Consider the following 23770-nt stretch of genomic DNA (forward strand, 5'->3'; position numbering starts at 1 on the left):
CTAGTCAGGCTTATCCCAAAGTCATAAAAGAATTGCTCCTTGAGCAACTCCTGATGCATAGGAACCTGGACTTCAAATAGCTTCTCGTATATCTCTCGATCTTCCTTTAGGACTGTTTTATTTCTGTTCGAGGAGAGATTGGGAGTCATCCAGATCTAGTCGAAGCTCCACAGGTAGTCGGCGGCAATATAAAAAAATTTATCTTTCCACCTGTGGATGGAGGAAGGAAGCTTCTTGAAAAGTTGTTGATGGGGCTGAGGACAGAAGAACCACCATCCTTGCTCCCGAAGATGATTTTTCAATACAAAAATGGTTTGAAACAAAAAAAATCGAGGCTCAACTTGAAGAAGATGGTAAAGGATGACAAAATAAGTAAGAATATGAATAAAATTGAGGGCGAGCTAAGCAAGAATGACCTCATACAAGTTAAAAATATTGATAAAAAGGGATGCAAAGGAAATCGGAGTTCCAATCAAAGAAACTTCTCATAGATGGTAATATAGCCATCAGGAGGATGAACAATCTAGCCTCCTTCGTCGGGCACCATCAATCGATACCTACTAGGGATATGATAATGTCTCCTTAGTCGGTTAACGACTGACTCTATCAACTCGGACCTCTCGACAAGAGGTCCAAAAAGGTTCTCGACAGTTGGTTGTTCATCTGACTCATTCAGATCCGACTGACCCTGCTGAGAAGATGCCTTATCGGGCTCATCCCAAGTAATCTTCTTGATCACCCTCTGGACGGTTGGAGCTCGAGAACTCCGATCATCGATTGGATTCTCATCTTCAGATTCTCTTCCAGTGGAAGCCATGAAAAGGAGAAGAGAAGAAATCCAAAAAAAAGAGAAAAAGATCAAGAAAGGAACTTCTAGAGAAAAAGATCGATGGAGATGATAACGATAACGGAAGACCGACACCGAAGGAGACTGCTCACCAACGGCACACCTAAGCTTTCTCTTGAGAAGGGGGCAGGAAAGACTTAAGGCGGAGCAAAAACAATGAAGTCAAAAATGGGAGGAGATCAACCTTTATTTATAGGTTTCTTCGACGGTCAGGATCAACACCGAGTACCATACCTTACTCGGAGATCTTGACATGTGGCGACAATCTTGACCAACTAAATTGGTGCTGATTTGATGCACCATCATTTGGATCTCATTGAGTCAGCTCAATCCACGCAATCACGGGCTCGACCAATGAGCGGCCAACATGCAGACAACTTGGATATGCATCCTCATTATTATCTTGCCAGTCGATCTTCCGCCATTAATATGGAAGATCATCTCAAGCTCTGCAGCATTTATTGCCGCATGATCTGCGATGGGATGGCACTGTCACACGTTCTACAAAAAGAGAAGGCGATGGTCTAACCCACAAAGCGACAAGACAATCGAGTGGCAGTCGGCAAAGGAAACTCGGATAAGCTCAAAGTCGAACTCTCTTCGTTCGACTAACCACACGATCGGACTCGAGAGTTGGAGGGTAGGTGTTGGGGTAAATCCCTATCGCTTAGCTGACTACCAAACCTTCTCATCCCTGAGCCGACTAGAGAAGCTATACCGACTAAGTTACTGCCGCTCAATCTGACTCGGATTGACGAGTCCCGATTAAGGGCAGCATATTCCCAATCGGCACAAAGCCGACTAAGATTTACATGCCACCTACGGCCCACTATGCCAAACATTGCTCAGCCCACTATTCGACATATGGCCGACTGCATCAATTGATGGTAGGGTACCACCCTTCGACGGTCTCATCTTGCTGACTCCGACTACACTGGCCTCTGCCGACTAGCTGAGCACTGAACATGGCCATCATGCAATTCTGACAGGCCACATCAAGATCATGTCATTTAGACATCATGCTCTAGCCAGCAAGCTGTGCATCATGATGGGATACTATGAATTCATTAAATGCACCCACAAGGTCATTTATTATACCCTTCGCCCAATAGCATCTGCCACCATAAGCACGTCGAGTAGAAGGCACATCCGCTGTCAGCATTTAAAGACGTCCATGCGGCACCATACAGTACTATACGATATGACATGATTGACATGATCATTTATCCTCTCACCATATATTTTGCTTTCTTTATAAATAGAGGTAAACGGGGACCCCTCTAGGTAGGCATACTATTCGCAACTCAGAGATTCTGTCGCTCTTTCCTCTTAAGCCACCTCACTGATTTGAGCGTTGGAGGATCTCCACCAGAGCCACCTCTGGTGGGACTGCCTTTGCAGATCCATTTTCTCTGGCACCGAGCAGAGCCCAGCATTGTCCTTCTCTGATCAATCTCATCGTCCTCAGTCTCGATCTTGATTGTGTACACTTTCTCTGATGACGGCACATCATCTTTCGGTATTTTCGCCGCCTACCAATAGATACGGTTCCTATTCAGCTCCAGACCGACTACCGACTATCCATCGGAGAAAGGCTACAATAGTAACAATAGAGATAGAGCATAAGTCACCTTGATTTTTATCATATGTGATGCGCCACATAAGTGATGTAAAAATATTTTTATTTTCTTGCACGGTGGGCCTCCATCCACTGATGAGCTCATTGAGGCCATCCTTGCTTTCCTAAATTATTTTATTTTAAGGAAAAGATCCAAAGCTATTTGGTTAATCCTAAATAATTGGCATGTTTTAGTCACTAGCTTTTTCTAAGATCCCTAATTATGTGGGCAATCCATTGAGCTATTTAGATTTTATTTGAATATTCTTATAAAATTGGACTAAAAAAAGGATAAAAATTGGATCTGTTACTCCATCTAGAATTTGTTCAAATCCAACTTAGATCTTAGTATTTGTAATAGTGAAAAAAAAAAAAAGCCATGGGAATAGGTTAGATTGAGCTTGATTGATATAAGATTGTGATCAAATAGATGATTTAATTCATAAATTTTACGGAATTTTCAGTCCAACCCGATCACAATAGCTAAAAAAACTGAGATATAAAAATAAAATAAAAAAAATAAAGAAGAAGAAAAGAAAAAGAAAAAGGAGAAGACGGAATCTGCATTCAACGTTACACGCGGGCTGTTCGCACCGCCGGTCGCCCCCACGCCTTTCCCGCCGCTCCAAAACCCAAATAAAAAAAATAATAAGAAAATAAAAATATCTTTCCTTTTAATTTTTCGACATCCCTTAGAGATCCCTTCTTGGAAGGTCGGAAAGAGGGCAAGAACGATCGCAGTCGCTGGAAACAGAAAGCCAGCCCCCCTCCTCTCCCTCGAGCTCTCTCTGCCTTCCTTTCCCTAATTCTGGGAGGCGCCTTCAGGCCGTCCTACGACCGCATTTGGAATCAGAGGTCAGTATTTCTATCCTAATTGCCGTCAAAATTACATTTTGTTCTTTTAATTTTTTTTCGAATGCAGTTGTTTTCCGATTCTTGGGTTGTTACATCTCATCTCATCTCTATAGGTAGGTCGCATCTTGATTACTTAGATTGGTTGTCGGGTGATTTTTTTCTGGATCTCTTTCGACATTGGCCTTTTTCGCTTCCCCTGGTTTTGTTAAGAAAATCAAAATTTGGTATGAAATCCGTTTGGTGCCCCTTAAATCTTCTCCCAAGTCTGGATTTTGCTGACATCTCAGTTCTCGAAAATCTATCTTTCCATTAAATAAATGGGGTTGCAGTAGGTATACCAGGTTGTTCTTCGTTTTGTTATTTTTATTGTAAATTCTGCCCTTTTTTACGAATAAATTCCGCTGTTAATTTTAATTCTTTTGCATCTTGATTTTTTTTTTTTTTTTAAAATGGAATTGAATATCAGTATCTTATGTCTTGTTCTCATGGATTTGAAGGAGAAAGACAGAAATCGAGGCTTATCCCAAAAGTAAAAGAAAAAAAATGTCAATAAAAGCATGAATTACTTATGAAAAGGTGACGGATTTTCCATTTTTCTTTTTTTTTTTGAAAAAAAAAAACATATCAATTGTAGTTACTGTTCTAAACTACTGATCATCTGATCATTTTTTTTCCTTTCTGCAGGCTCTGTGCTCTCTCATATCCTCCAAATTTTCTTCCATCATTTGCCAAGTGATATCCATCCCTTTTGATCGCTTTCCTCACAAAACCTCATCCTAATATCCGGATCACTGCTCATATAATCTACAGACAGACATGGGTGAAGCCGCCGCAGAACCAAGAGACGACACGCCATTGCTCCAAAAATCCTCGTACAAGCTCCCTGACTTCACGAAATCTATCAAACTCAAGTATGTCAAGCTTGGTTACCACTATGTCATCACCCATGGCATGTACCTGTTCCTATTGCCCTTCCTCGTCCTCATCGCTGCCCACATGTCTACATTCTCTGTCCAAGACCTTCATGTCCTCTGGAAGCACCTCCGCTTCAACCTCATCTCCGTGATTGTTTGTTCCACGCTCCTTGTCTTCCTCACCACCCTCTACTTCCTCACTCGGCCACGATCAGTGTACCTTGTTGACTTCTCCTGCTACAAGCCTGAGGAAGCCCGGAAATGCACCCGGGAAACCTTCTTGCAACAGTCCCAGTCTCTGGGCACCTTCACCGAAGAGAGCATAGAATTCCAACATAGGATCCTCGAAAGGTCGGGCCTTGGTGACTCCACATACCTTCCTGATGCTCTCCTCAGCATTCCTCCCAATCCTTCAATGGCAGCGGCCAGAAAGGAAGCCGAGAGTGTGATGTTTGGAGCCCTCGATGAGCTCTTTGCTAAGACTAATGTGAAGCCCAAGGACATAGGGATTCTGATAGTGAATTGTAGCTTGTTCAATCCTACCCCATCTCTTTCTGCCATGGCTGTGAACCATTACAAGCTTCGGGGCAACATCGTTAGCTTTAATCTTGGTGGAATGGGTTGCAGTGCGGGTCTACTCTCTATAGCTCTTGCAAAAGATCTTCTTCAAGTTCACCCCAATACCTATGCTGTCGTTATCAGCATGGAGAACATCACTTTGAATTGGTACTTTGGCAATAACCGGTCCATGCTCGTTTCCAATTGCTTGTTTCGAGTGGGCGGGGCTGCAATCCTTCTATCAAACAAGAGATCTGATCGCTGGCGCTCCAAATATCAGCTGATCCATACTGTTCGAACCCATAAAGGTGCAGATGACAAGTGCTTCAGCTGCGTCACCCAACAGGAGGATACCGACGGTAAAATCGGTGTTCTTCTATCAAAAGATCTGATGGGGGTTGCTGGCGATGCTCTGAAGACTAACATTACTATACTGGGTCCTCTCGTACTGCCAATGTCAGAACAGTTGCTGTTCTTTGCTACATTAGTAGGGAGGAAGCTTTTCAAGATGAAGATTAAGCCATACATCCCTGACTTTAAGCTGGCCTTTGAGCATTTTTGCATCCATGCTGGTGGAAGAGCTGTTTTGGATGAGTTGGAGAAAAACCTGCAGCTGTCCGAGTGGCATATGGAGCCATCGAGAATGACGCTCTACCGATTTGGTAACACGTCGAGCAGTTCTCTTTGGTATGAATTGGCTTATGCAGAGGCTAAAGGAAGGATTAAGAAAAGGGATAGGATATGGCAAATTGCATTTGGATCTGGATTCAAGTGTAACAGTGCAGTCTGGAAGGCTCTGAGGACAGTAAATCCTGCAAAGGAGAAGAACCCCTGGATTGATGAGATCGACAAGTTCCCAGTGGTGGTTCCTAGAGTGTCTGCACTTTGAACTCTGTTCGATCGAACTAACCGTCTCCTGATATTATTGCAGAATCTTTCTTTTCGGCAGATGAATTGTTCACAATTCCGTGAAGGTATTGTAGTTAATTAGGCAGGTAAGGATCATCTGTTTTATTTTTAAGCTGTTGGATGAATGATTAGTTGATTTCTAACATCGAGGGGGCATGAGATTGCTTTCGTTTTGGTGGACGAGGTGTTATGTAGATCAGTGTGTTAGGAGAACTATCTGGTTGATCTCCAGAGTGATCAGACACTTGGAAAAAAGGTCATGGATGACTGAGATGACTGCTTTGTTCTATTGTATTTTCCTTGATGCCAAGTAGGCTTGTTTTAAGGAATTGGATGCTGATTTTAATCAACTTTACCTGTATTACCGATTTTATTTTCTGAAATTCCCACCAGCAACTTTTACACTGGAGACAGTTCTGAAATCTGTAGGGCCAAGCTATCTTGTTTATATTGGATAAGTGGCTATTCATAGCTATTAATGCTTCAACGCTAGTACTTCATAAGAGAAAAAGGGTCTATTTGTGTGGAGAAGAAATAATGTTATAGAGTGGAGGTGGGAGTCAAGGCTGGCACTGGGAGGATGACAGGGACCTGCCACAGAAGAAAACAAGTGATAGTGAGCTCCCATAGGGGCATGGATGAGATGATGTCCAAAAAAAAGAAAGAGAAGGAAAAAGTTTTCAATCAAATATCGGGAAAACTTGAGATACCTAGAATTATCTCGTCTAGATCAATAATGATCTCTTGTAGGAATCATTGTGTTCACTTTGTAGTGCGATTAGAAGTATCGTCTATAATGTAATTATACAAGGAATAAACTGTGGTTATGTTGATATGAGAATCATCTTAATCGTCCTGCTTGAATACCCGAGGACTCCACATAGGTAAACCTTTAAGTTTGATCCATGCTACCTTCAATATCTCATGGGGCATCCTTATTTTGATTAATTGCACATTTGCAAGCTACTGAAATTGATAATAAGAAAAAAAATGACCTATCTCTTTTTATTAACAATTCCAAAATGGATCTGCATAAGGTTTTATGGGTACATATTGCTTGCATAAATAAAGAGATCCTGTTCCTTTAATAGCAGACTGTGACATGAGCTCACCTATAGAAGCCATGTTTGTTAAGCTTGCCTGCTGTTACTGCACCACAGAATTACTATGCTAATACAATTAATATCAGATAATGGAGTCAGCAACGAAAACTTTTAAACTTACAAAAGATAATAATTAACATCTGAAACTTCTGTCTTCGTTCATGATTACACTAAAGGGGTATTTGGTTGGAATAATTAAGGTCTGAAATAGGAATCGGAATGGATAACTCTCATTTCAAATATTTAGTTGGGGAGAATCTCATTTCGATTCCCATTTCAGAGAGAAATAGAACTGATTCATTACATTCCTTTCTATAGCCGAATCCAATCTCACCTTGAGGAGTCAAAATCTCATTTTATTGGAATGAGATTAAAAAAAAAAATTCATCAAGCGTGGGACGTGGGGTACGAGTATCATGGCCAGGAGAGGGAATGGAAGAGGAAAAGCTTTGGGAGGAAGTTAGAGGGGACATTGATGGTGACGGTAGAGGGGCAACAGTGGACGAAGCGACAGAGTTGAGAGATGGAGAGGCCGACGTAGCGATAGAAAAAGTCAAGGACGGCATAGGGCTTCACCGGGAAGGTGAGTGGGAAGGTGGGATCGAAAGCGGAGAGGAGGCGCCGGCATCGGATGCAAGAGAAGAGGGCAGAAGAGCAGTGGACCATCAGGAGGTTTGGAGGGATGGTAGTGGCTCGGAGGAGGCACGGGCCGCCGGGGGAAGGGGGTGGCGTGGGAGAGCCGTAGACCACCAAGGGTTTGGGGGGTAGGTCGAAGAAGATGCCGATCCCATAGAGATAGGGGTGGGGGAGGGGGTGGCGTGAAGAAGCGGAGAAGGCACGGGGGGCTGAGGTGGGTGCGATAGTGGTGGCTCGAAGGATTGGCGGGCCACGGATGGAGGTGGGGGTTGGGGAAGGGGGGTGTAGAAAAGCGGAGGAGGCACGAGGAGGGTCAGGATGTGGTGCGGAGGAGACGCAGGGGGCCGAGGGGAAGGGATAGGGGGCAGAACAAAGAAGCCGCGGTTCGCACCGACAGAGGTGGGGGGTTGGATGCGGTGATGCCATGGGAAGAGGGAGGAAGACGGAAAAGAAAAGAAATAAATAAATCCCTCCATCTCTTTTATCTTATAAAAATAAAAATAAAAATAATAATAATATTATTATTATTAAATAAAATATTATTTTTTAAAAAATAATATTTTTGATTTCGATTCCTTTAAATGAACTAAACAGCAACAATTGGAATCATCTATTCCGATTCTGATTCTGGATACGAACCAAACACTTTAGGAGATTAGGCCATTCCGATTTTGATTCCAATCCATTCTAATTTTGATGCTCATTCTAATTTAGATCGTGAACCAAACACCCTTTAATTGTATTGGAGAGTTGGAAAAGTAGAAAAGTTAAATGAATAGGGTCGAGAGACAATATCGAAGAAACTAAACTAATACTTGGAGGATTTGTTGACGAGTGCCTGTGGACACGAGGATCACAGCTTCTCCAGCTATTTGTTGATGAGTGACTGTGGACACAAGGATCACAGCTTCTCCGGCTATGTTTCCTTTTATTAGTATATTGAGCTTTTCATCCCCTAAAACAGCAAATTGTAGATGTCTTGGAGTAATATGCTTTGCCTTTAGATCCTCGCTTGCATTTCTTGCTAGTTCCATTACCATTGCAGTCAGGTATTCTAAAATTGCAGCAAAATAGACAGCCGATGTTGCTCATCCAATTTCTTGCAAACTTGGGACTTCAGAAGATGATGGCTACGTTCCACTAGAAACTGCATGAAAGTAAGCAAACCATCATATCACAACAAAGCACGTGTATATCTATAAAAGTTGGTTGGCTACGTTTGTATAGAATTGTTTTCTCACATCTGACTTGATTTGGGATAAATATATTAGAAGACGGGAACTTTGGATGCATGGGCAACATCATCTTGGGATAAGTGAACTATAAGTCTATTTAATCACAGAAAGAGGATTGCCTTTGAGCATATGACCATGATAATGATAAAATATTGGAGGCAATACAAGTACTTCTTTAGGCTGCATGGGGAGTGGATTATGGAAAAATATGTAACTGGCTCTGTAAATATGCATTCGCGTATGTTTGGCTTCGTATCTAAATTGTTAGAATAATTAACCTTGGTACATTGGTTGGATTGTAAGAAAAAACAGTAGTCTTCGCCCTTCAAAATTGTATGTTAACAAATTGGGAAATGCACCGAGCAGCACAAAAAGCAAGGTAGAGGTGAATGCACAGGAATATGTATATATATATATATATATATATATATATATATATATATATATATATATATATATATATATATATATATATCATACGTCATCAAATTTTTTTTTTTTTTAAAGAATACAGCTATTATTCACTACTCTTTAGATTTGCATCTGAGGCTGCACCACATGGAGAGGGGGTTGCCAACCAGCTGAGCTACCAGTGGTGGTGCACCAAGAGGGATCTCGTGGACCTCTGGAGGAAGACGATCGAGGGAGAGCAGAAGAAATTGGTCGGGCATTTCGCTATTTCATATCATTTTTCAAGCGCAATTTCGTCTTCTTTCTAAGGGAGAGGGGAATGATTCCATGCCAGAGTTTTCCTTTATTTTACTCGAAGGGGCAATTGCAGACTTCTCCTCCTACCGGCAACTTGGGTGTGGAAGGAAGTTGCTACCCCACGAGTTCAAGTATTTTGGTGGAAAATTATTTGGGGAAGACTTTCTTGTAAGGATCGATCGGTGTACAGACGCCTTCCACCAATCCGAAACTGCTGCTGTTACTTTGTCCTCAAGCCACTGAAGATATTCAACATATTTTGGTTTAACACAAATTGAGGAAGATGACCTAAGCAGAACTAAATAGTACATTTCCAGCAATTCTTTAATGGATCAAAGGACAAGAGAAGATCAAAGCACAATGATAAGCCATGTCGGCTGGGTTCTATGGTTGAAGAGGAATGAATGGCTATAAAGTCAGCAGAGCAATCCCAAGTAAATATCCAATTTAATTCACAGACTTACTGCTCAAGTTTTAGATGCCAGAAAAAAAAATGGGTTCAATGACATAATGAGACCATGGTACTGAGGTATCTGCAACTCTGTAAGCTTACTTTCATCAACCTAAATTATTATTTCTTGGACACCTACTCCCTGTGGTATCCTTAAGATGAATTTTGATACGTAATGGAAGGATGGTGAGACTGGTGCATGATTCATTATCTGTGATACTTATGGTAATATTCTCACTGCAACGAGCCTGTTAAAGGCTTTTACAGTACCAGAAGCTGAATTTAGAACGGCCAAGGAAGGCTCGACTTCAGCAGTCTCAAAACCAAGTTGTTCTAAAATATGACCAGAAGGCGACTCATCTACAATAATCAGCCGGATTAGCAACCTTCAGAACATTGTTCCTACATATTCAAGAAATCCCCTTCTCATAGATATCATGCATTTCAAGCGGTATCTTTCTATGTATTTAGAGATGCAAATCAACAGATATGCATGGTTTCCTATTTTTATGCTCTTAGTCCGTCCAGGGGAATTCCCCACCTGCATTTTTTGTTTTTTTATTAAAAAAGCAGCTACCAGATATGTTTCTGGCATTGTAAACCTGAGAAGAAGAAAAGATCATTCCCCTTTTTTTGAAAAAAGTATATGATACTGACAACAGTTTGAGAACTCAATCGACCGATCCATTTTATTGGGTGGGGACGCAACGCTGTTTCACGCCAGTGGATGCAACACTCCCAGATGGAATGGGGCAAATCCAAGGTGCAGCGAGTCATCAATGACCCATCAGGGAGTTGACCGAGCGTCGGCAAGAGTTAATACGAAGCGCCCCTGGCATAGGTGATAGGGCCTTCCAAGCGGATCCCACCGTATCCCGTAATACAGGACCATGGACGCTTGGATTTTGCTACAGTATTTTTTTATAATATTTTATTAAATTAATTATAAAAAAAATTTATATTTTTTGAAAATTTTTAATTTTAGCACAACTTTTGAATTTTTACAATCAAGTGTGTATACTATCTAATTTGTTGCAATATTGACCTGCCGTTAGTCGGTATCGAAGTTTACCGTTAATATGCCGATGTAGAAATGAGGTGTCAACCTGCTAGGATGACGTATAATTTTGTTAGGATGACGTGTCATCCACATTCCTAAACACCAACTAATAATGAGAGATAGATTCAACATAGATAAAAAGATGGAGATAGATAGAGATAGTTTGAGGATTAGGGTTGAAGAGGGTGAGGGTAGATGCAAGCGTTCCACTGATTCTCTTCTCCATCAGTGATTCCTTTCCCTTCTCTCGATTGGATTATGGTGTGGAACTAAAAATTGCAGGTTCGAGAGCTATAGAAGCTTTGATACGATGGAAGAGCGTTGGATTTAGGGTGTCATTTCTTTGATGATTGGTGAGAGGTCGAGCTTAGGGTTCTTGAAAAACTTTTAATGGATGATTTTGGAAGCTTGGATGTGGTCGAGGGAGCAAGTATCTCAGTGAGTTCAATGGTGTCTAGAGATGAAGTACAATGCCATCATTAACTAAAAGCTACGTTGTATACTTCGTGGAGTAAAAAAAATCCTAGAAGGAGGTTCCTGTGGTGTCGATCTTGGAAGATATTCCTATTTCCAAATGATTAGCTGAAATTTGAGGTAATATTTGTTGATTAAACTATTCTTTTTGCAGGATAATAATTATGATTTTTTTCAGTGGGTTGACCTTGAAATCTATGATCATGGGAAGGAGGTGGCTGCCATATTGAGTAACCAGAGGGAGGGGCTTAAAGAGAAATTTTGACTGGTTCAAGAGGAGATGAAAGAAATTGCTGGAGAAAAGATGAAAATGCTGGAAGAGAAGGCTATCAAATTGAAGATTATAAAGATAAAAATGGAGAATAAGCTTGAAAAAATGAAAGTTGAGTATGCAAAGCTGTAGGAGGAAAACAAATACTTAAGGCTCGAGATTTCAAGATAGAAATGAAGAAAAAAAATATACATTAGGGCCCTAGTATTCTCATGGATAACAATGCTACTGTTGTACTAGTTGTTGCCTCAGTTTGTAACTTTTTTTGTAAGGCAGTTGTTATCTTAGTTTTGATCCTTATCTGTATTGATGTTTCATGTGGGACAAGGATGAATTGTGTTATGTTAACTTAATATCTATATATCCCAGTGTCATATTTTAGATTATTTTAGATTATTTTACTAATTTGTATTGTCATGTGTTTTAGATTGTTTTAACTGTTTCAGATCGTTTTAATTTGAAAAGCAATTGTCCAAAACAATACAAACTTACATATTCCAAAAAAATAAATTTGATTACAAAATGTCGACAGATTGATACTACTACTCTTGATGACAGATTGATACCGGTACTTTAAATCATGAAACAAGCCGAAACAACCTGAAGCAATTTTTTTGAACATCTTGATATTGGCACTTCAATTTCTCTTGATGACAGCAGAAGTAGTCCATAAGTTTGTAACAACATGAGATCATGAACATCAAAATTATCAATCCAAACAAATTTGCAATAATTAAAACAGAACAAAACAAAGTAAGATATTTTATTTCAAGTCAAGTCGAACAACATTCTCTGTTTAAAAAATAACTATCCAAAATAAAAACTAATTTCAACAGTTGTGTATGACATTCCAACCACAAAAAATAAAATAAAGTTAATTTACATAATGTCCAGAGCAACTGAAACAGTCTACACTGATAAGCACTCTATTTACCCTCCCTTTCTCCTTGGCTTGGCTGAGTTTGAATTAATGAAGAGCTTTGACTACCCTCAAAGCTCTCTGTGATTGAAGCACCTCCAACTATAGGTCTAGAACCTTCAGAACCTCAAAGAGTTTGAATGGTGGTACTTTCAGACATCTTTAAATTACAAACATTTACAATGATTAGGATTAATGTTGATATATAGACTCAGTACATAGTAATGATGAATGACATTATCCTAAGATAATTTAATCCAATTTCGAGAGATTGATAGACACCATAACCTTGCATGACCTGTGATAATGAAAAAATCAATTTTTAGCATTACAGTGCATAGAATTCAAATTAAAAAGAAGCAACATTTGTGCTGGACTAAACTGTAAACAATATTACCCTTCGTTTATCAGTTGCAATTGGATTTTGCCCTCCTTTCCTTTGCAAGACTCTTGGCCTCTTTGCATGCATTGGTGTTTGAGAAGTGGCTCCTGCATCTTGATTCTTTCGTGGTCTCCCTCTTCTTTTAATCTGCAAGAAGTTGGTACAGTCATTGTGAGTAATATAGGATTATAAGGCATTCTATATATGTGCAGATTTTATACATACCGGGAGCTTTAAAGGTCTAGATCCTTCAGATTGATTCTTGTGCTTGCATATTCTCTTATTATGGCCATATTGGCTGTAAGCCTTGCATTGCATTTTCAGTCCAATCCTAGCTAGCTTATTGCTACTATTGGTAGTTTCATCCTTGTCCTTCCTTCTGTTCTTCTTAGGCCTCCCAGGCATCTTCTTGATGGGAGAGGGCAAGATAGTCTCGATATTCTCTCAGGACCACATTCACTGGCCAGTCAATGGCTGCAGTGCATATTAGTAAGCCATCAAGTATGCTTTCTTTTTGTAATAGTCATCAATATAAAAATCTATATCTTCTTTTATCCAATTGATGCATGAGATTGCATTGATGCAAGGTATGCCACTTACATCCCACTGTCTGCATGTGCAAGACTTCTCATTGAGATCCATAATATATCTATCATCTACAATTTTAACTTCAAATTTTAACTCTCCATTAGGCCTTGGAGTCTAGACCCTGGATCCCACTTTAGCTTCTTCCAACTTCTTTCTTATTCTTAGACATATGTTGTCATCTGAGTTTACCATCATCTATTTCTTAGCAAACATCCTCTCCATCAATGCAACCCTTATGTCTTCCAACATATCTATTATATATTTATGCCTTGCTTGAACAATGTAAACATCCTCACCCATCTGTTTCTTAACCACCTCCTTCCCACGATCATAGATTTCAGGGTCAACCCACTGAAAAAACCACAATCATTATCCTATAAAAAAAACAATTCAATCAACAAATATTACCTCAAATTTTAGCTAATCATTTGGAAATAGAAATACCTTCCAAAATCGGCACCGCAAGAACCTCCATCCTGGATTTCTTTTACTCCACGAAGTGTACAACATAGCTTTTAGTTAACGATGGCATTGCACTTCATCTCCGGATACTATTGAACTCGCTGAGATAGCGGCTCCCTCGACCACATCCAAGCTTCCAAAATCATCTATTGAAAGTCTTCCAAAAAGTCTAAGCTCAGCCTCTCACCAATCACCAAAGAAATGACACCCTAAATCTAGCGCTCTTCCATCGTATCGAAGCTTCTACAGCCCTTGAACCTACAAATTTTCAGTTCCACACCATGATCCAGTTGGGAGAAGGGAAAGTAATCACTGATGGAGAAGAAAATCACTAAAACGCTTGCATCTACCCTCGCCCTCTTCAACCCTAATCCTCAAACCATCTCTCTCTGTCTTCATCTCTCTATCTCCTTTTATATTGAATCTATCTCCCATTATCAGCCGGCATTTAGGAATGTGGATGACACGTCATCCTATCAAGATTACACATCATCCTAGCAGGTTGACATCTCATTTCCACATCTGTATTCTAACGGCAAACTTCGACACCGGCTAATGGCAGATCAATATTGCAACAAATTAAATAGTACACATACTTGATTGCAAAAATTAAAAGTTTATGCTAAAATTGAAAATCTCTAAAAAGTATAAGATTTTTTTTTGTAATTAATCTTATTTTATTATAAAAAATATTTTAAGTATTTATCTCCTTTCCACCCGTGCCACCCCTGCGCCGTGCCTCCCCCCACCCTCCCTGATGGTCTCCCCCCTCCCCCCCGGTGCTTGTGCCACCCCCCACCCCCCACAGCACCCTCGCATCGCCCCAATAGTCAACCCCCTCGTCTGCACTTGTGCCACCCCCCCCCCCGACCGATCTTCCCTCCTATCACTGGCACTTGTGCCGCCCCCTTTCCATCTTCTCCACTGCAGCACACCGCCACCTCCTCCCCCTCTCTTCCCGCAGTCTCCCCAACTCTTTTTTCTTCTTCTTCGCTGCAACCCCGCCTCTCTCTTTTTTCTTCTTCTCCACCACCCACCTATAGATCCTCCGCCCACCGATGCTCCTCCACTCGTGCAGCTCTGCCACCACACCCCTCTTCCCCGCCCACGGCGCCCCCATCACCCCCCAGCAGTTCCTCCGCTTATCGGTGCTCCATCCTCCTCTCCTCCCTACCCCCCCGATAGCCTGTGGGTTCTCCATGCAACCCCCCCACTCCCCCACCCACCCTCCTCTTCCGCACCGCCTCCACCTTCGATGGCGCCTACAACTTTCTACACTACCACCCTCCACCGCCTATGACTTCTCCATGCTATACTTCCCACCGCCATCTCCTCTCTCTCTTCCTCCACCTTCAGCGGCACAGATAAGATGTTTTGAAAAAAAAAAAAATCTAACCTTTGAAATATTTACTATACTAACTGACATGAACCTCTCATCTAATTGAAATCTGAATAATTCATATTTAATTCGACGATCAAAAATATATAAAAAAATAAAAAAAATTAAAATATTTTCCGAAGCACCGTAGCAAAATCCATTGACACTTGTGCTCAAACCCAATGGACAGAGGAGCTCATTATGCGGTGCATCATAACAAGGGCATAACCGGGACCACAAAAATTTGATGTACATTCCTAACCAGCTGGCCGACCACCACAGCATCAGATCAGCTCGTGAAGAATGACCCATCAACTGGTGCACCAGTTAGCTGATGGGCCTCGTTCAAGTTTTCTACCAAGTTTTCAAAAATTGCCACCACTGACACCAGGAGCATGCAGAATGAACACAGTCGTCTATTTTGCTCCCATATCGCACTACAGACACATTCCATCGCTGCATTTCTAATTCATAGCACTTCAGGTGGTCACCAGGCTCCCCTGTTTGGCATCTTCGTGTTAGATTCCGTATAAATGCTGGCATGAGCCATAAGGTAATGGAAACAACATGCATGGGAGCAAGTTCTCAACTTGATACATCAACCTCTTATACATGTTTGTCAGATCTACGGTCCACAGATGTGATGAGACGCTAGCATACAATGTACATAAAACCTGCACACATCCATTACGCCTTCAAGAGACAAAATATGACATGTTCATATTCATACATATATATCCTCAAGGAGGATTCCACTACAAGTCCTCATGATGAAGGAAAGGGAAAGAGAAACCACACACCGCACTCACGGTTACCCAGGTGATTACAACTTCAAAAAGGTGCTGTGATACTCCTGACTTGATCCACACAATTACCTCTAAAGAAGCTTGAGCAATCTCAGGCGCTCTTCATGTTCAGGATCCAGCTTCGGAGGTGTGTAACACCCCCGGAGGTCTTCTATCACATATTCCTGCATTTAATGGCCCATAAACTGAAATAAACAGAGTAGACGAGAAAAATAACCCCAAGAGGAAATAAGTGCATCATATATGGTTTGCTTGCCTTCGTAAGTTCCCTCTTGGTAAGGATGTGATAATGTCTCTGCCAGATTCTCTGGATGGTAATGGCCGCTGCGAGGAAGCTATAGGCAATGCCTAGGATGACAAACACAATGACAAAGACGACTACCAGAGCAAAGCAAGCCTCCATTGAAGCTGGGAAGCAGTCCAGGATGCCCCAACCATAGCAACAGTCGCGGCATCCTGCCATGAAGGGATCGCTGCTATTGAAGGATGAGCAATGCAGTATCAGCCCGAAAAATCCCAGCAGCACGAAGAATACCAAGACACCTGAAACAATTGCCAGAATGACATGAAAACTATCATCAAGTAAGAACTCTACTGATTTGTCATAAATGCTTCCTGCTTTCTGCTATTTATGTTATCAGCATGGTCGGATTGAGTTTGACACAATAAGTAATGAGCATATTAGGGACTCCAACACTCCAAAGCACACCAAAATCATACTAATATGAATTTGATACTGCAGCTTTGACGTACAAAATTTGCAAAAACCCAACAGCTTCTGTTTACATAGCAGGCTCAACAACCATACATGATATGAGCCAACAAATTTTTAGGTTCCAATTAACAGCTCCATGTAAAGAACAATTTGCTGATCAACCAAAACTGTGTTTAATATCTCTTGTTAAGGCCTAGAGTTTCCAAACTGCAGCCTAATAGGTCAACTTAATCTGAACTACAGATGCTGTATACCTATGCAGTAATAGAAGGGTATTGGATGCTTTGATAGTATGCGGTCCCAACCAACATTGAAGGAATTTCTGAAGCTCCCATTTCTGTCCAAGAGATATGCAAATCCACCAATGGTAGCAACGACCTGCAAACAGAACAGGAAATGAGAAATATGGTTACTGCAGTCATAATATTGACACCCAAAACTTATTCATGAGGAAAAGCTAAACGACACTAATCCTCCTATGGGGACACAATATTCACAAGCACCTTAGTTGAAGAGGGAAACAAAATCGAAATTTCATGCATTTCTGATACATAGAGAACCATCTTTAAAAGCTTGCTACAGACACTGGTCAGAAATGCATCAAAAAAAAAAAAAAAAATCTGAGAATGCCAAAGATCACTTGCAGAGCAATTAGAAGGACTCAAGCATCTGCTGCCTAATTTTTGTCTATCATGACCGCCTCTCTCAAAATTCAGTTATGCAGGGAATTTTATCCCTGGGATAGTTTGCGTGGGCATCCAAACAGGCCCTAAACAATCAGTTAATGCAATTATATTTCATACTTTATTTCTCTTGATGGATATCACATGACAAATTGCCCATTAAAAATATTATTTAAAGGTTATAAAGATGAACTAAATCATGAACATCTTTGACAGACCCATCAAGCATGGTCAGCATTAGTTAACCATATCCAGCAAACTAAATCTTATGCATGTATCTTGAAACTGAAACAACCATCTAGAGAAGTGCTAAAAGTGGGTGATGAAAGGCCTTCACTTACGCTTTGCACAGCAAGAAATACAAGAAATACATCCCTGGCTACAAAGATGCGAAATTTTATTTTACGCCAAGAGTAATCCTTGAACAGTTCTACTCGAAGATGGAATTGTGCCTTGCATGTTGTGCAATGAGAGAAGGCAAACCCTTCCTGCAAACAAGCACTAAATGGATGAATCATCAGCGGAACTAGTATTATCAGGCAAAAATTAACAACTTGCATTTAATCACTCTACAAGAGATAACAGAGAAGAAGCATAAGCATCATGATCGTGAATGCATTATGACTTAGCCAAATGTAAACAGAACTTGGGTAAATTTGAGTTCATCAATATTTTTACACTAGATGCTTTTGTTGATTTATGTAGTATAAGAATAGATCCATATACACTGGTTGGCAGACATCACCAAACTAAGGAGAGATAAAAAAATGCATGGACAAATTGCTGACTTATGCACGTAAGCTCAAACAAAGTTTGGCTAAATTCTTATATATGGCATGCCAGAACATCTTGGGAATTGCAATTTAATTTGAGAATAAGGTGCCCGTATATCTGATGGATCTATTTGGATGTCAGTTCGTATGCTGTAACAACAGCAACAACATATGTATATGTGTATGTGTATGTAAATGTATATGTACATGTATATATACACTCAAATCATCTTGTCGTTGCATTGATGCCTCTCTCGTTAGAGTTTTAGCTAATAGAGTTAATAAATAACCATTTTGAGTATTGTTTGACACTCTATTTTATGTTAATACCCCTGAAAAAATTAACATTGAACTTGTATTGAAAAAGGCTATATTTTTATATAAATTTTTCAAAGGTATCAATGAAAAAGAGTAATAAAGTTGTTCAAACAATTAAATGGCTATTTATTAACACCATCAGCCAAAAATCCAATGAAAGGGGCATCCACACACAAAGAAAGATGCTTTGAGAGGTATATACGCAAAAAACCTTAATAATAATAAGTGATATAGCTGCACATATATGTATAGGCATTAGTAAAATGGGTATGTGCATGTCCAAGAAAATATAGAACCTACATGCTCAAGGCAATGATTATATATACGGAAATTGGTTAATTGAGGGAAAGAACATGAGGATGACTGGTTTGTGGGAAGGCAACCATCTCTAAACTCAGGTTAAATCAATGAAGCATTTATCAATTAAGATGGTCAATTTCAGAAACGTATGATATAAAATAGAGACAAATGAGAATGAAAACCATTTAAGAACAAGTTTTATCAAGAATGGAAATTATCCAAGGATTGAGCAAAGATGATATCAAAGGTAGAGAGGGGAGGGGAGGGGAAGTAGGGGGAAGGGGGAGATGGGCAGACAGATCATGCCATGAATGGAAACTGTCTAATAGTCACGTTTGATCAGGAATTGGAACATCTTTGCATACCATGATGTCAAACAAAATTACATGATATTTTTTCCCTTTTTTTTGTTGGAGGGGGAGCATTGGGGGGGGCCATCAACTAATGTATAGATTTTTTTTTTCCCCCAGTAAAAAGTATTATGGGGCCCAAAGGTTTTAGTATCTTCATGGTATATTTCCAAGTTCATAACTGACAATACAAAGATTGGCGAAATATAAGAGTAACTTAAACCCACCACCTTAAGCAAGTTGGTAGAAAAATGCTTTCCAGCTTAACAAGGTTGTTGTGGCTACTAGGCACCACCACCACCTCACCGGACTTAGGCACATGACTCTTAATAAAGGGCTATAGCCTGGGCCCTGTAAGAATTGATATTTGTGCAAGTGTGCTTTCAAGTTGTTTACCTATCAATCAGTAAACTCCCAGATCCAATAATGCCCACCCTTTCTGTAACCCATAGCTATGACAACAACAAAGCCCTTGATTTCTCCACATCTTGGAGGTGGGAAGAACAAGATAATACAGGTTGCTCAAGTTTACAAATTACTGCTTGTTCCATGAGGCAGTCACAGAATTTGCAAAAGTTAACCCTTTTTTCTAAATAGTACCATCTACATTTCAAATATAACATTACTACAATTTAACTCCCAACTTTATCCAGTTTCTACTCATTCAAACATCAATTACAATGCTGGCATGCTCCATGCTACCTGCTTATTTTACTCTTATCATTATTCTATGCAACCATTCTGATAAAATACTGATGAACTGGTATTGTTGGTATGAAGAAAACAATGTATTACAATACTTAAACACATTGTGTTCCCTTGATCATTTGATATTAACTGTACTTTATCCCTGCTTTAGATTGTCCATTCCATATGGGTTGAAAACCCTGTTATCCATTGGACCTCTAGTATTGTGAATAGTGGTCATTATAATCTCTTCCACCTACAATATTTTTAAGGTGCTTCTAATAACAATTTAATTACAGTCAATAAGACACTGCAAGCCATCCCCAGGCTTACACCTCATACCACCAGGTTAGAACCACTTTATATCTGTCTTTTGCCTTTTAAAATCTTAGGTGCAAAATAGCCAAATGGAAGAATAATATGGCAAGCTGATACCTACAAATACATATACATAGTATTTTAACAAGTAGAAGGCCAAGGAAGAAAGTTGCCTTCACTGAGCGCCAATGATCAAGGCATGTTCGGTGAACAAATTGTTGAGTGCCTTTGCACATGCATGGAGATATTAACTCATCACCTACACCAAAGTAACAATAATATATGTCATCTTACTTTAATGATGATATTAAATGCCGATTGCTACAGTATGTCACACTTATACAATACGTAGTTCCTCGGAAGCAAAGCAGTCACTTAACAGGGAAATAGCATGTTCTTAGCATAAAGTGTTCTTAGCCACAACAGAAAAAAAAAAAAAAGAAGAAGAAGCAACAGCATGACCTTTGAAGGCTCCATACAAGGCTGACTTCAAGTATGGTACTTAATAAAAAATAAGTTATAATAAGATTCTTACCCCCTTGATGACCAGCCTTGTGCTTGTGCAGAAATTAGTTGAGTGTCTGCTGCATTACGTTATCTGTAAAATCTACACCACAGCATGCAGTAGCAGAGATGCAAACCTCTGACTGCCTTGATCTAACAATCTATTTCTATCTTCATCGGTCCCAAATTACTCTTCAGTTTTAGGTATCCATTGGCAAGACCGATGGAACTAAGGTAAAAGCCAATAAGTATAAATGAAAGAACATATTGCATGAAGGGACAAGCACATATATTAACCTGACTATTAAAAGGACATAACAAAATTAAGCTAAATGTTTCTGTGTAAAGGCACTGACTTCCACTGGTAAAGTTAAGAAAATAAGCAGGCTTCTCATGAGATATCAATTGAAAATGAAATGGAAGACTTGGCGCACACCCCCCCACCCCCGCCCCCCCAAAAAAAAAAAACAACACAGAACAAAAAAAAAAAGAAAGGCCTACTGTGATCAACTACTTAATCAAGGCCATATTAATTTTTTGCACTTTCACAACACATTAATGACTTTTAAAAGGATTTGTTTGTTTGATACCATTTTGGGTTTCTTTCCACAGATAAGATAGGTTTATATAGTTTAGCAAAAGCAAAATACAAGTCAGGCTAATGAACTATCATTAGTATAAACTCTAAATTTGGCGATTGGATCACAAGATAGCTCTTAGAGATATTTCCAACACACCCATAATTACCTTATTAAGGGCCCCAACAACAATAAGAAGCATGAAATATCAAAACCGGCGAGTCAACAAACTGGAACAACACTAGCACTTTATAAAAGTGAAATTAAGAGTTTAGCCAAAATTCTAGATTGCGCTATATTTCCTGCGGTTTCCAGCCATGCTGTCTGGTTATGTAACAGTTAGGCCTTCTATCACATTTCCCTAATTGCTGACAATGAACACATTGCCACAGCGGACCAATTTTATTGGCAGCACCATCATCCAACTGAGATACATTTCCAATATAGGGTCCTACCATGAAGCAGAGGTGATTGTCATCAAAGGGTCACCACAAAACAATTGTTATTCCCCATTGTAAGTTGTCAGTTTGTACAACAAGTTCTTTCTACCATTCTTTGCTTGGTAATAAAACCTTTATTTATGTCATAATCCATATATTCAAAGTTGCCAGCAAAGAGATGCTCACACTGAACAAAGGGTAAAGAACTAAGGGGTCTCGTATTATTCCCTTATCGTCCAATGCAAATGATGCTCGCAAGCAGCCATGACATCTTACAGTTCCTAGAGTTCGCATTTTCCCTTCATACCAAAATGGGGCATGCACTCAGTTTATCATCCAACACTTTTATAGTCAAGGACTCAGAAGACAATTGATGAAAGGCACAAACCTAACGAATAATTGAGCGACCATAAATTACTGAATTGAAATCGAAATTTCAGCACTTTCCAAAAAGAAATATCGAAGAAATCTCCACTCCGATTAGTCAAGACATCCATTACAGATGCTCCAACCAACTAAAAAAGAAAATCACCTAAAGTGATCAAAAGAAGCGATCATCTGAGAAGCCAGTAAAATGAAGTCACCTGGCTCGGTGTCGTGCTCGAGGCAGATACGGCAGCACGCAGAGGAAGAAGCCTCGATCTCCTCGTCCTTTATCTCGTCCGAACTCCCCGACGATGAGTCGTCCTTCTTCTGGAGGAGGGGGTCGGAATCCTTCGGATTCCGCTCTCCCTCCCGCTGCACCTCCGACTCAACCTTCGTCTCCATGGAACTCCAAAACCCTAGAAAACCATCAATTCAGAGGCACATGGAAACATCGAACCGGTGGATAAAGAAATTGATCGCCAGGACCCTCTCTAAATTCGTATCGGACTTCCGAAGAAATAAAACGGAGAAGAATCCAAGAAAACAAACCTTTCTATGTGGGAAGTATCGAGATTTATCTCAAGATGAGATGCTGAGATTTTCTTTATGGAGAGGGGAGAGAATTTCGAAGAAGGAGAAAGGGAGCTTGGGAAGAAGAAGACGTCGGAAGAGAGGAGAAGAGGACCGCGTCGCCCATGGAATTCTAACCTGCGGCGGGCAGTGATATTGGCTACACCCAGGGCCCCACAGATCGGACCATCTGAGGGCTAGGATTTCGGCGATCATAACACATGCTTCTTCCCCCAGAAATGAACGGGCCCCGTCCTCAAGACGCCCATACTTGGACGGTCTTGATGGACGGATCTTGTAGCGAACGGGCCCACCAATGGACCGGGTCCACAAGAAAAGGATTGGGTCCACGGAGTAAACGATATAAACTTATTTGCAATTATTAAGTCTAGTGCAAAATCATTTTCCCAATTGAAAATTATATTTTTTTCCCCAATTTTTTTGTTACATTTCCATCATGTCGTCATGAATAATTAACTATGTAAGCAAAAGAGGATGCAACTCGTGGATTTACGAACATATGTTAGGGGAATTCTTTAAGCCTATGTAGTTCACGCTTCTAATATAGGCTTATTAATGAGATGAGTTCTGGGTTTAATGATTTGAGTTTGACACCTTTAGTAGTTCACTGATTTTAGATTACTGACCTAAAATTTTGATTGTGATACGGTGATATAGTCCATTTTGATTTTGCTATTTTTTCATTTTCCTTATTTCTAATTATGAATTAAGTGTTCAACAGCTGCTGAGTGGGAAACTCCTTTGAAGTCGGCATGCTCATGATTTTGTGGGTAATAATTGATAAAAGTCCTACATCCTCAAAAACCCAAAATTTAATTAAATCAAGATCATAACTACTAAAATAAATTTCAAAACATGCTTATGAAGGAAATACCACCATATAATTTATGCTAAAAATGTATCATATATTTGAATGCACGAGCATTATAATCAGTTACTATTAAATGCGTATAAAAAATGGTTATAAAGATAC

At 40.0% G+C, this 23770-nt stretch overlaps 2 protein-coding genes and 1 long non-coding RNA gene across 4 annotated transcripts; 1 reads left to right on the plus strand and 2 right to left on the minus strand.

Moving 5' to 3' along the window:
- Positions 1 to 3162: 3162 nt before the first annotated feature.
- Positions 3163 to 6074, plus strand: LOC105042530 (3-ketoacyl-CoA synthase 11). Of its 2 annotated transcripts, XM_019849218.2 has the most exons (3): positions 3163 to 3320; positions 3818 to 3896; positions 4005 to 6074. In XM_019849218.2, exon 3 carries the CDS (start codon positions 4137 to 4139, stop codon positions 5679 to 5681), a length of 1545 nt encoding a protein of 514 aa, XP_019704777.1. In that variant the 5' UTR covers positions 3163 to 3320; positions 3818 to 3896; positions 4005 to 4136; the 3' UTR covers positions 5682 to 6074. The 2 variants fall into 2 exon arrangements, with proteins under 2 accessions (XP_019704777.1, XP_010918127.1); XM_010919825.3 differs by lacking the exon at positions 3818 to 3896.
- A 6392-nt stretch (positions 6075 to 12466) lies between these two features.
- On the minus strand, positions 12467 to 14701 carry LOC140855186 (uncharacterized). Its single transcript, XR_012138317.1, has 3 exons — positions 13166 to 14701; positions 12956 to 13087; positions 12467 to 12856 (listed from the first exon to the last, which is right to left on the minus strand). It is a non-coding gene; the product is annotated as an uncharacterized lncRNA (long non-coding RNA).
- Positions 14702 to 16032: 1331 nt separating this feature from the next.
- On the minus strand, positions 16033 to 22937 carry LOC105042613 (uncharacterized). The gene is made up of 7 exons (XM_010919931.4): positions 22756 to 22937; positions 22425 to 22622; positions 20492 to 20577; positions 17914 to 18060; positions 17144 to 17267; positions 16431 to 16717; positions 16033 to 16338 (listed from the first exon to the last, which is right to left on the minus strand). Exons 2-7 carry the CDS (start codon positions 22606 to 22608, stop codon positions 16246 to 16248), a joined length of 921 nt encoding a protein of 306 aa, XP_010918233.1. The 5' UTR covers positions 22609 to 22622; positions 22756 to 22937; the 3' UTR covers positions 16033 to 16245.
- Positions 22938 to 23770: the final 833 nt, after the last annotated feature.

Source organism: Elaeis guineensis, chromosome 2 (genome assembly GCF_000442705.2).
Source record: "Elaeis guineensis isolate ETL-2024a chromosome 2, EG11, whole genome shotgun sequence".
Classification (NCBI taxonomy): domain Eukaryota; kingdom Viridiplantae; phylum Streptophyta; class Magnoliopsida; order Arecales; family Arecaceae; genus Elaeis; species Elaeis guineensis.